Source organism: Pongo pygmaeus, chromosome 19, assembly GCF_028885625.2.
Source record: "Pongo pygmaeus isolate AG05252 chromosome 19, NHGRI_mPonPyg2-v2.0_pri, whole genome shotgun sequence".
In the NCBI taxonomy this organism is placed as follows: domain Eukaryota; kingdom Metazoa; phylum Chordata; class Mammalia; order Primates; family Hominidae; genus Pongo; species Pongo pygmaeus.
In genome coordinates, this window is record NC_072392.2 from 38,009,917 (window position 1) to 38,023,341 (window position 13,425).

A 13,425-nucleotide genomic window follows, 5' to 3' on the forward strand; every position below is an offset into this window, starting at 1 on the left:
AATCCTTGAAATCAGCAGCAGAGAGAAAATGAGATCAACAACCATCTAGCTGTGACCTCACTACTTAGTAATTACACTTTTAGCTGACTCCTTTACTTGATTGCGAACTGCTTATTTCTGGCAGGGTAGCACTAATCCCTGACCAAGCTGACCTTTTAAGAAGTGAGCAGAACGAAAAGGCTCTACCACCAGTGATCAGCTTAAGAAGCTGCAACGCTAGTCACTGGCTGCAACTCTAGTCACTGGCTGCAACTCATATTGTGGGTTTTAAGAGCTCAGAATTACCATGGAAATATTATTGACTCCAAAAGAAACCCAGAAATCTCTGGGAATCCAGCAAAGATAGAAAGGGTCCTCTCAATAGTCACCACTCACACTTTGCTTTGTTTTGGTAACTATTTTATTACATACGGAGAATATCAAAAAAGTAGGCCTTTTCCTCATTGTTAATGCTAACCCTAAAATGGTAAGGCTCTTTCAGGTTGAAACCCCCAGGCTCTCACTGGCCCTTCAACAGAAGGCAGTGAAGTCACCTGCAAGAGTGATCACCCAAAAGCTTCCAGGCTGGACAAGTTGGGACTCAGTTCTTGCAGTTCCCAAATTCACAGTTCTCTTGGGACATGGTTATTTATGGAGCTCCTGAAGATGAGAAATTCCACCCAGGAAATGCTGTTTATAAAAATTATTCACATCTAATTATGTCTGGAGACATTAACACAGCAATGTCGAAAATTTTCCATTAATTGTTAATCCATGGAGAAAAACTGAAAAATTATTTTTTAAAATATGAAAACCTTCATATAATACAAATTATACTCCCACATGTGATTCAATTTCTATTCATTAATGCCAGAGAAGTTAATAATTACGAATTGCCAGTGGTAAAAAAAAAAATCATTCATCATTGGAGAAGTGCAGAAGGTTTAAAAGAGGTAAGAATTAGTTTTTGGCTTTGGGGAGTTTTATGCTTTCCAAAAGGTTTTGCACTTTTTATTTTTGCTCATGGCTTTCTCTCTCTCTCTCTGTTTCTTTCTGATTTCAGTTTCTTTTGATTTCTCCTGCTTAGAAATGGTGAGAGAACTTTGGATGTGGAATGTGGAGTAGGAGGAACACGAAGTGAGGTTGTGCACTTGGGGTGGTCAGCACTGCGGATGCCCAGCAAAGGCACTGCCTGGTCCACATCCCGGAGGGGTTTCTGCACCCTAGTCGGCATCGCAGCTGATGGTGAAACTTTTGGTGTGGCAGAAGAGTGTCCACAAACTTCGGAAGGTATCCGCTGCATCCTCCATAGCCGTGTATCCCTGCCGAGGGCGATCATCTCGGGGAGCGGAAAGTACTGCTCATGGGCCAGGGCTGGCTGGCTGGAGCCACTTGCGCGGCGCAGCCCTGGCAGAGGTTCAGGCAGCCCAGGTGTCGCAAGCGGCTGTGAGTGATGCCTCCTTGGGGCCGGAGGGGTCCCAGGAAGGCTGCAGACCAGGGCTGACGAGCGGGCAGCATGGTGGCCGCGATGGAAGGTGACAAGGTTAGCAGCGCCAGGGGGCCCATCAGAGCCCGAGCCCGGGCATCCCGCATCTCCAGCAGCACCACGGGTAGGCCTGGCGCTGGTGACGTGGCGGCCGGTGCACAAGGCCCACGACCCAGTCCCAGAGGCCAGCCCATCGTCAGATAACTTCAGGAACCCCGGGCCAGCTGAGGCCCCAGGCCCCACAGGCAAGACAAAGGGCAGAGGCTCCGCAGGCGGGGCCGAGAGCCGGCAGCGAAGGCCTGGCTCCACCGCCGCGGAGCTCGCAGGGCACAGCAGGCACCGGGCAGCGACCAGGGCTTCCAGAGGAGGTTGTGCACCCCCGCAAAGGCTCCTGCCCGGCGTCCAGCCTATCCGCGGGGACTCCACGTGCACCTCCTCCTCATTTCCTTGTCTAGGGCCGCGGCAAGGTCCTCGCTACCATGGCGTGACTCCGGGGGCGCAGGAGCCTAGGCTGAGCAGGTGGAGTAGGGTGAGCACCGCCAAGAACCCAGCGAGAGTGGCGCCCCAGGGCGGCACAGGAGGCCGCATTTAACGTGTCAATCATCTCAAAGATTTTATGGCATCTTTTTTTTGACATCTTATAATATCGATAATGTCTATTATATCTTGTGATATAATTATTAACACCACTTCATTGTGATTATTATGATTATTTTTATACCAACACATCTTCAATTATTAACATTCCCAGTTGCTAGAGAAAAATGAAAACGACTAGTTTTGAAAGCCTTACGTCTGCCAATGGAAGCACATTCCAGCATGTCGCCAACGCAATCCACTTTCCACCACTTTCACAAGAAACGTTACTGCACAATTATACTATCCTACCCTTATATACTTTGTGTGTGTGTACTTGTATGTATGTACATAATATATGTTATATATATATATAAAGTATGCCAGAGATGAACAAGTTTTAGAAAATTAAATGCACACAGGTCATGTCAGTGCTATGTATAGTGTGGTGTACTAAGTATAGATGTTCAACAGTGTGGAATCTAGGCCGGAACAGGACTCCTAGTCTTAAGCAATTCTTTCTAGGTTCAGTCTCTGGAAATAATGCTTTATATCAAGTATGCGAGAAAATTAATGGATTTTAAAGACTGTTCTATGTCAACTATAACATTTCATTTGGGGATTTCTGTCTCTTATAATATCTACCTCATTTTGGATGGATTCCTTGAGGCCTGGTTTATTTTTCTTTTCCTTTCTACACATTGCTGCTCAGAGTGATGAAAGGAATTGTATTTTGAATAAAATAGCTAAGCATCCTTTTGTGAGCAAGGAGCATGATGGTACTTTGACCTACCATTTCTCGTTACGGTAGTTATGGTTACAGTGGGGCTGGAGTGTTTACTGGGAGCCTGGACATCTGCTGGGACATGATACCCACTGGGATTTTTTTGTGTCAACCTGGTCTCTGATGTCCACCTGGGGATTGGGAATCCACCTAAGGCCTGATGTTTACCTGGAGCCAGATGTGCACCTGTGGCCTGATGTTCAGTTGGTGACTAGGAATTCCACTAAGGCTTGATGTCCACCTGGGGCATAGGTAACCATTTGTGGCCTAGTGTTCCCCTGAAGCCCAGGTGTCATCCCAGGCCATAATGTCTTCTTGGGGCCTGCTGTCCACCTGCAGACTGGTGTCTGCATAGGGACTGGTATCCACCTGGGGTCTGGTGTCTGCCTGGGGCCTAGTGTCCACCTGAAGACTGAGTATAGACCTCAGACCTGACGTATGCCTGGGGCCTATTTATCCACCTGGGGACCAGCATTCTTCTGGGGCCTCATGTCCACTTAAGCCATGGGTGTCAACCTGGTGCCTCATGGCCACCAGGGATCTGTGTACTCACTTGGGGCCTGGTGCTCCCATAGGGCCCAGGTATACACCTGGGGAATGATGTGCAGGTGGAGGTGGATGTCTTCCTGGGTGCTGGTGTTCACCTGGGGACAAGGGTCTCCCTGGGGACTGGTGTTTATTGGGAGCCTCATATGCACCTTGAACCTGCTGTCTACCTAGGGCCTGATGTCCATGTTAAGTCTGGGTGTCCACCTGGGGCCTGGTTGTCCACTTGGGGCCTAATGTCCACCTAAGACCTAGTCTTCACCTAGGGCCTGGGTGTCCACCTGGAACCTGAGGTTCAGCTGGAGATGCATCCACCCAAGACCTAGCTATCCACCCAGGGTATGGTGTCAAACTGGGGCCTTATGTCCACCTGGGGACTAGATATCTACCCGAGGCTTGATGTCCACCTGGAGCCCGATATCCACCTCAGAGCTGTGTGTCCACCCAGGTTCTGGTATCCACATGGAGCCTGGTATTCATCTGGGGCCCAGTGCCCACCTGGAACCTGGGTATCACCATGGGTCCTGGGTGTCCACTTGGAACGTGATGTGCACCTGGGACCTGAGTTTCCACCTAGGGCCTGATGACCACCTGAGATCCAGGTGTCCATCTGGGGTCTGATATCTACCTGAAGCCTAGGTAACCACCTAGGGCATGGTGTTACCTGTGCCTTGATTTCTACCTGAACCTGGTGTAAACCTGGGGCCTGGATGTCCATTTGAGGCCTGATGTACACCTCAAGTCCAGTGTCCACCTGTGGCCTGATGTCAACTTGGAAGCTGATATCCACCTGGGGACTGATGTTCTCCTGGGGCCTGATATCCAACTGGGATCAGATGTTCACCTAAGGCCTAGAGTTAATCTGGGGCCTGATGGTCACCAGGGTCCCAGGTGTCCACCTAGGGCTTAGTGTCCAACTAGGGCCTGATGTCCACCTGGAGTCTAGTATCCACCTTGGCCCTGATGCTACTTGAGGCCTGGGTGTCTTCCTAGAACCTGAATCCCCAATTGGGCCCTGATGTCCACCTGAGGCCTGGTGTTCTTATACGGTCTGATATCTACCTAAGGCCTGGGTATCCTCCTGCAGCATGATGCTCACCTGTAGGCTGGTGTCCATATGGGGCCTGGGTGTCCACCTGTGAGCCTGAGGTACACCTGGAGTCCAGTGTCCCCTTGGTTACTAACACGTACCAGGAAAATGGTATATACCTGGGGCCTGATACACACCTGGAGCCTGTGTGTCCACGTAAGCCCTGATGTCCACCTGGGGCCTGGTGTTTACCTGGGGCCTATATCCACCCACTACTCAAAGTCTAGTTGGGAAAAGGGCCCAGGATAGGTGAGGAGCACAGAACAGGGACCTCATTCATAAGAAATTCTGCTGTAGAATGGGTGATCTAAGCTCTTAAAACAGCCTCTGCCTCAGGAAAGACTGTCCAGGGCATAGGAAGCCCACACACAGGGTGGGATGACAAGTTTGCATCTGGCACTGCTGGGAGCCCTGGGGGCCTCTGCCCTTTGGGCCGTGTTGTCTCCTGCCTCTTAGGGTGGTGGGATTCCGGGCTCTGATTGCAGCAGGTGGATTCACTTAACTCCCCTCCCCTTTTAGCATTACTGTCTTCTGTAATAAACCTCTCACTTTGATCTGCCAGGCTGTCAAATGCTTTGATTGCCCTCTCTGTTTTGGTCCAATGGTTCATCAATCCAAATATCCACAATAGAAGGACAGATTTTAGTCTCTTCATACAGTGGGATATTTCACAGCTATTAAAACAAAATAAATGCTTGTATATTGATAGGCAAAGTCATCCCACATCAATAACTTTTAAACGCATTTTATGATCCCACATCTATATCTATACATAATGTTTGCCACTGCTTAAAACAAAATCTAAGCTTTAGACTCCAAATGGAATTACAGGAGAGTCTTGATGTCTGTGTTCTGTAGTTCTGTCGTGTTTGAAATTGTCAAATAAACATGGTGCCTTTCCGGTAGCCACTCAGAATTCCTCCTGTCTGTCCACAAAGCATTGTTACCCTCCCTGTCCCATTTGCCCCAGCCCCATGGAGCTTGCTGAGCTGGCACCATCATCTCTTGGAATAGACAAAGACATTGAGGACCAGAGAGGGGAAGCACCTTGTTGACATCCCAGAGCTCTGAGTCAAAGTGGACTTGGACTCCCTTACTAGCTGTTTCCTAAAGTCCAGGGAGCCCTGGAGGCCCAGGAATGTAAGGGCTGGAGGCTGGGGCTTTCTGTCCTGAAGTAGGGGAGGTGGGGCTACAGCTCATGGCTTGAGTGCATTTCCTCTCAAGTACAATAAGGGCTGCTTTGTAAGATGAAAAATATAAATGGCTGCCTGCAAATTTGTCAGGTAATGTGTTTGTCTTGTCTCTCCTATGGGACTGTAAACTTGGTATAAGCAGGGACCTGTCTGAATCACCCTAGTGTCCCCAGCACCAGGCCAGAGCCTGACATATAAAATGACTGACTTCATTAAATACCAACACCTTCTAGGTGCCAGGTACTGCTCTAGATGCTGGAATCTGCAGTGAATAAGATACCCAGAATCCCTGCCCCTGTGTAGCCCTCACTGTAGTAGAGCAGAACAGATGATGAATAAGTAAGCATGCAGGGTGTGAGATGGGTGGGAGAGCTGCATTGCAGAACCAGACAGTGTGCAAAGCGGACACTCAGGAAAGAACCTGAGGGTTGAGCTGCGGACATGATGGAGAAAAGTCGCCCCTAACATGAGTGCAGACACTCCAGCTACAATAACAAGCGAAGGTGGAGAAGGAAGCACAGAGGCAAGCAGCTGGGCAGATGTTGGGCTGGGATCTAGGGAAGGTTCTCTCTTTATTGCATCTATTTTCAAATTGAAATAGGGAGCAAGGCAGCAGGTGTAAGGAAGGCTGGGGAAGGTTTTAGAGGTTTAAGGAGGAAGGAGAAGGCACGATACTGTTGCTTGGGAACAGGGCAGCACTTCCAGAGCTGGGTGCCTGGGCTCCAGGGCAAGTCACTTCATCTCTTCCTGTGCCAACATCTCCTCAGCTGTGAAATAGTGATTATTATAGAACACATTCATAGAGTTTTATGATAATTAAATCAGTTGGTATTCATAACATGCTTAGATTATATATATTTTTATTAAGATAACAAATAGAGAAGTCTGGCAGACTTATGGACTCTGGAAATGAGTGAGTTTGTAGGACATCATCCAGGGCCCACTGGAGGTTTGGGCTTGATGATCAAATGAGAGCAAAAAGCATGTGTGTTTCTCTCTGGCTGTGCTCAGCCACCTGAGTGCAGGAGCAGAGGGAGTGTGTGGCTGGTTTTCAGCAGAGTGCAGTTTTGCCCTGGGAGTACAATCAATTGTAGGGCAAGAGAGTGGAGAGTGTTAGAGAGGGTGGATAACAGGCTGGACAATATAGTCTCAGCTGGGAGGAAGGGAAATTTGCAAGAAAGTGAGTGAGACACAAAAGTGAAAATTTGGAGTCATTGAAGTGTGTTGGAGTTGTGAGGCAGCTGGAAAAAGGAAAGTGGTGGTCAAAAAAAGGGTGTTTGAAATTGAGGGTCTGGAGTAGCTACAGTTTCTGCAGTGACAAGGACAAGAATATACAGGTAGGAGTGGGTGACTCAGGGAGGGTGGAAACAAGGTCTCTAGGGGTGGAGGGACCAAGAGCCGGAGCATGAGGAGGACTCTCTATGTGCATGTTGGCAACACCTCAGCAAGAGAAAAGTGCCCATGATCCGGAAGCTAAGACTTCAATGCACAGGGATGTGTCCCGGGGTGCAATCTTAGGGCAAGAGCTTCAATACTGATTCCCTTCATGTGTCACTGTGTCCTTGGGTAATTTTTCTTTGGGCGAACGTCACAGAGTGTGCTTACACACACCTCAATATTGTACCGACCATACACCTAGGCTTTATGGCACAGCCTTCTGCTCTCGGGCTGCACACCTGGGCACAGGTTACTGCGGTGAATACTGTTAGCAGTTGTAGCACAATGGTCAGTGCTTGTGCATCTAAACATATCATGAAAAGTACAGTAAAAACATAGTATTGCACTATATAAAAATATACTATTGTACCTAGACATGGTGCACTGGTCTAGGACACTTACCATGAATGGAACATGCAGGGCTGGAAGCTTCTCTGGGTGAGTCAGTGAGTGTGGTGAGAAAAGGTGAAGTCGTAGGGCATGACTGTGCACTACTGTAGATTTTATAAACACCGGACCCTTAGGCTACACTACAAGATATATATTTCTTTTTCTATAGAATTATAAATCTTTTTTAGTAAATATATTTTTAAAGTAACTGTGCCATAACGTTACAATTGTTATGTCACTGGGCTAGGCAGTAGGTGTCTTTCGGCTCCATTATAGTTTCATGGGTCCACCACTGCACATGCGATCTGGGTTGATGGAAACATTTCGTGGCACATAAATGTATTTTTATGGGAGAGAAGGATGATGAGCTGAAAGAGGGAGGCAATGAGAAGCAAGGAGGACCTATCCTGCTCAGGCCCAGGGAAGAGCTGCAGCAGAGGACAGCAAGGCAGCAGTGTCCTCAGGGGATCGGGCCTCTTACTCACAGCACGGAAGAAAAGGAAGAGTTCCCTGAGGCTGCTGAAAACCAGGGGGCTGCTGGTGCTGGAGCAGGCTTTTGAGGACATGCAAAAGGGTTTCGGCAAGGGAGGGAGGGAGGAAGGAACTGGGGAGCGAGGGTCAGCCCAAGATAACCAGGCCTCTCCCAGGACTCTTCTGGCCACTCAGAAGCAGTGGTCATGCCCAGTTGAGCCCACAAAGGGCACCCAGTGCCAGTGTGAGAACCTTGCATGCCTATTGCCCAGCCCTGACACAGCCCAGCCATTGCCGGCATCTGCTGTAGCCCCTAAGGCGGATCAGCCTGGCCCGGTCCTCAACAGCCCTCACTGAGGCAGGTAAAAACACAGGCACCTGTGATAAGAAGTAGGCAGAGGCAAGTCCCATAGCAGTGGCAGACCAGGTGCTGCAGGAGCCCAGTCAGATGGGCACTGAATCCAGGCAGGCTTTCTAGAGGTAGTGACTCAGGATTTGTGTTCCAGTTGTGATGGTGGCATATTCAGGTCCAGCTGGGCACATTGGGACTGGAGGCTGTTTTTTTGTTTTTGTTTTTGAGACCGAGTCTCACTCTGTCTCCAGGCTGGAGTGCAGTGGCATGATCTAAGCTCACTGGAGAAGGCTGGTTTTTAATGAGTCTTGAGGCAAAGGCAAGGTTCAGGACCAGGGTCCAGCCTCAGTAATGCATTCACCCCTTCACACTGGAGCACTGCTGCAGGCCCACCATCACCAGCCTACATTTGCTCCCCTCCTGCCCTCTCTTCCCAGGAAGCCCCTCACCTGTCACTTCATGAAGAATATGGAAGCCAAGGAGGTCTTCCTCAGACATTCCTCTCCACCCACGCACTTCCTCCCTCCCTGCCAGCTTCAAAGGAATTCATGTCCAGAGAGACCCTCCCCAGTTGCCCCACCTTTCCGTCAGCCTCTTCCAGGAACTGTCCTCTGACATCTCTCTGTCTGCGTCTCCCTGTCACTCTTGTGCACACCAAGACTGTTCTCCCTTTTCCTGTCAGCCACTGAGTCCACTCACCTATCTTCTGCTTCCCAAAATTAGAATTACAAACCAAAACAGAAAAAGCTTCCATGACCTTACACATTGTAGACACTTGGCTACAGCAGTGAATGACATAGACAAAGTCCCTTTCCTCATGTAGCCCTCATGCTAGTAGAGTGAAACACGTAATAAATAAACTAGTCAAATGTTCAGCATGTGAGTTGGTGATGAGAGCATGGTGCTTCACGCCTGTAATCCTAGTGCTTTGGGAGGCCGAGATGTGAGGATGGTTGAGGTCAGGAATTTGAGACCAGTCTGGGTAACATAGTGAGACCCTGTATCTACAAAAAATAAAATAAAATAAAATAAAGGAAAAGTGAGGGAGGATGGAATGTATCAGTGGGAAAGGGGGTTGGGAGAGTCACATTTTAGACAAGGTGGTCCAGGAGGGTATAGCTCCAACCACTATTCCTCTGGCCCATTCCATATCTATCCCCATCCCACCCCCTGCACAGTGCTTGGGTCAAAGCCTCTCAGTCCTGCTTGTATTTCTCCAAGAGTGATCCAGGGTCCAACTGCATCAGAACTGTGGGGTGAGGTCACAGCCCCTGCCTGTGAGAAGTGCAGATTCCTCTGCCTGGACCAGAATCCCTGGGGACTGGACCCAGGAATTTCCCAAGATCTCTGGGGGACTCTGAGACAGCCCAAAGTATGGGGGCCGCAGATTTCCTCCTGAAAAGGGAGCACTGTCTCAAGGGGTCCAGGTCACCCAGCTCTACCTTGTAGCCACCAGACCAGTCTGAGCCTTGGAGAATGCTGCTCTTTTCTCCTGGAATGCCCTTCCCAGCGTTCCTTGCCTGGTAACTCTTAACACATCCCTCAAGACCCAACTCAAGGGCCACCTTCTCCTGACATCTCTCCCTGAACTTTCTCCTGTGTTTCCACTCTCCTCTTCACCAAGTGATGTTGACATTTCTATGGGACCATCTCTCTCTCTCTAGACCAGAAATGCCTAGAGTTGCGGCCCCCTGTAGTGCAATTTGTGTCAGTCTGGGGAGAGTGGATTTGGAGCCCAACCACCATTGAGGAAAATCCATCTGATGGACATGGTGGGTTCCAGCCCAGACGCAGGGGTCAGCGAGGGGTGGTGTGACAGTGAGCACAGACCCTGGGTGGTGGTGACAGTGGCTGTCATGGGGAGGAAAGGAATGGAAAAGGGACCTCATGGGAGCAGAAAGACAGGCCTTAGCTGCAAATGGGCCAGGACCCCGCCAGGAATCCAGAACACGCATCCTAATCCCAGCTCTGCTATAAGTCCACAGCGGAACCCTGGCAAAGACCTTCCCCTTTCTGAGCCTCATTTTACTCATCAGTAAAATGGTGACAATAACTCCAACTTCACCAAGGAGATGCAAGGCTCAATGAGATGATGGATCTGAAAATGCCTTATGTTTCATGGCACAAAGGAGAGGGATTCCTGACATGCTACAAGCACAGGGAGAGAGGAAGGATGGGGTCTGTAAATGGCCAGGTGGCAGCCCCACTCCTCCACACACACAAACACCCACCGTATCACCCACACTATTGATTTTCCCAGGAGGGCCCCCGGCCTGGAATTAGCACTGCCAGGTGGGCAGGGAGGACTGCAGTCCCATTACAGGGGTGAGGAAACAGGCTGCGGATGGTCCCACAGGGAATAAGGAGCAGGGTCCAGCTCCCCACTGCAGGCAGGGAAGATTGAAGTTGCTCCCTGGGAAGAGGAAGGGAGGCATTGACTGGCACTCCGTGATTTAGATGAGAAGCCCAGGCTCAGCCCGGTGACTTGAGCTTCCTGATGTAGAAGGTGAAGGATGCAGAGGAGACAGAGGACAGGAGGAAGAAGATGAGGAAGAGAGCAGCAAACTGGAGTCACTACAGGACACTAGCTGCTCCAGGCTGCTCTGTCCCATTCTAAGAGAAAAGGAAAAGTGGGAGAGGGAATCACAGATCATGTCCAGGTGCCTCACTGGCATGGATGCTGCTATGGAAACATCCCTAATGGTCCAGGTTTGTGATGGGAGAGATGGCAACGCTCTGCTTCCTGGAAATCTGTGTTTACAGCCAACACAGTTGCTGCCGGAGATAGCCACACCTGAAGACTCCAGAGCTGCCCCAGCTTGCCAGGCTTCCCCTCCTCCTGTTATCAGCCCATGCTGCTGAGAACCTGCCTGGCAGGCTGCCCAGCCAAGGCTGGGGCTTAATCTCAGGTGAAACTGATATGTCCTTGTGAGGGCTGAGGAACATCCTCTCTCCCCACAGAGCCTCACTCAGGTTCTCATCTACTTCCTTGGGGTCTGCCCCGCCTCCCTCAGGAGTTTGGAACCACATACTCTTCTGGAGGGGACCTCTCACTGCTGCAGAACCTGTCCTCCAGGATACCCAGAAGTGTACATCTCAGTCGTGGCTTATTAACTTACCATATGGTAGTGAACTACCTTCTGGGGCCCCAATATTTTGTTTATTTTTAAAAAATAAAATTAGTACCATTGTTTATTTTCTGAATGTACAGAAATATTTGTCTGATTATTATTTACATGCCCTTTGGGAAAGCTTTATAAAATAAAAAAATATGAAGGAGAATCCTACCACACAGAGAAAATCACTTTAATTATTTTTCTATTCATATTTGCACATAGAGGTATAGATGGGATCATGCTCTGTATCTGTTGGGAGTGCATTAATCTGAAAGTTCAGTCACTTATAAAAAGACAGGTTCATTTTTCTTACATAGTTAGAGTATCTATGGTTCCTGGCTATGGTTCACTGGTTCAACAATGTTAGGCCCAGCATCTTTGTGAGTCTATTGGAATTTAGTTCATGGCTGTAAGACGGCTACTGCAGCTCCAACCACTACATGAGTTTACAAGGCCAGCAAAAGCAGTCACTTCTGTATTCTTATTAGAAACCAAAAACTTCAGAGGTGACCCCCAGAGGATTCCTCTTTAGGTCTGGAAATCTGTGTTTCGATTGCCCAGAACCTGATCTCATGACCATCCCTAGCAGTAGAGAATGGCATTGTCATGATTGACTTTGGATCAATCATAATTCATTGACTGAGAGTGCGCATGTGGTTCCCCAAATAAGATCAAGAAAGGAGGGAATTTGCAGTGTGTACTACAGCATGCATGCTGCTTTATAATCTGCTCTTTCTCTTAATTGCATATTTCAAACATCTTTCCATACTAAGAAATATAGATTCAGTCATTCATTTAACAACAAATTATTGAGAGTGTACTGTGTTCCAGGAACTTAACTTGGCATGGAGGACACAATAATGAACATAGCATACTCCTTGCCTCCATGGAGCTTAGCATCTAATGAGGGATACAGAAATTCTTCAAAGAGGTTCACAGAGAAATGTAAAATTACGATTGTAATTTGTGCTGAAAAGGACGGAGATGTGTGGTGTGTGACAGCAGTGACGGGAGATTTGACTCAATCAGGAGGGTCTGTGTTCTGAATGGCCATAAGCCAGCCCCTTGACTAGCTGTAGCACAATTATTTAGCCAATCTCTTATTGCTGGTCATTTACATTCTTCGCACATCTTACCTACTATCATCAGTGCAACGATAAATACCCCTCTCTAAGTACCGCTTGGCACACTTGTCTGATTATTTCCTCAGGATAAATTCCTAGGGTAAATCTAGGCACTGTGGTTCATGTCTGTAATCACAGCTACTCAGGAGGCCAAAGTGGGAGGATCACTCGTGGCCAGTAGTTCGTGGCCAGCCTGGGCAACATAGGGAAGTCTTGACCCAAAAAACCAGAAAAAACATAGAAAAAATGAACAATTCATAGATGTCAAATTGCCAAATCAAGGGGTGCACCATCACCATCCCCATACTCACCATCACCATCCTCATTATCATCATCAGTCTCACCCTCACCATTCTCACCAGCATCAGCAGCAGCATCCTCACCATAACTATCACAGTATCATCACCACCTTCACCATCACCATCCTCACCATCACCATCATCATCATCACCACCACTATTTTCACCATCACCATCCTGACCATCACCATCATTATCACCTCCTCATCACCATCCTTACCATCACCATCATTATCACTTCATCATCACCATCATTACCATCACCATCACCATGCTCACCTTCACCATTCTCACCGTTATCACCATCATCCTCGCATAACTATCACTATCATTATCAACACCTTCACCATCATCATTATCACCTTACCATCACCATCCTTATCATCACCATCACCATGCTCACTTTCACCATTCTCACCATCATCATCATCATCCTCAGCATAACTATCACTATCATGGTCACCACCTTCAACATCACCTTCCTCACCATCACCAACATAATCACCATCACTATTCTCACCATCATCCTCAACATAAATATCACTGTCATTATCACCACCTTCACCATCACCATCATCACCA

The 13,425-nt window shown here is 48.5% G+C and overlaps 1 protein-coding gene across 3 annotated transcripts in view; it reads left to right on the forward strand.

Moving 5' to 3' along the window:
* LOC129016775 (tensin-3-like) overlaps positions 1–13,425 on the forward strand; it is a 310,903-nt gene that overhangs the window by 294,719 nt on the left and 2,759 nt on the right. The window contains exon 16 of one of the 3 annotated variants that reach the window (XM_063657178.1): positions 1,043–2,359. The exons of 1 other annotated variant lie outside the window; for it this stretch is intronic. In XM_063657178.1, the coding sequence (XP_063513248.1) occupies positions 1,043–1,104 (62 nt within the window). In that variant the 3' untranslated portion in view covers positions 1,105–2,359. Of the gene's footprint in view, positions 1–1,042; positions 2,360–13,425 lie in introns of those variants that run through there. One more of the 3 variants, XM_063657181.1, reaches the window with a different exon arrangement.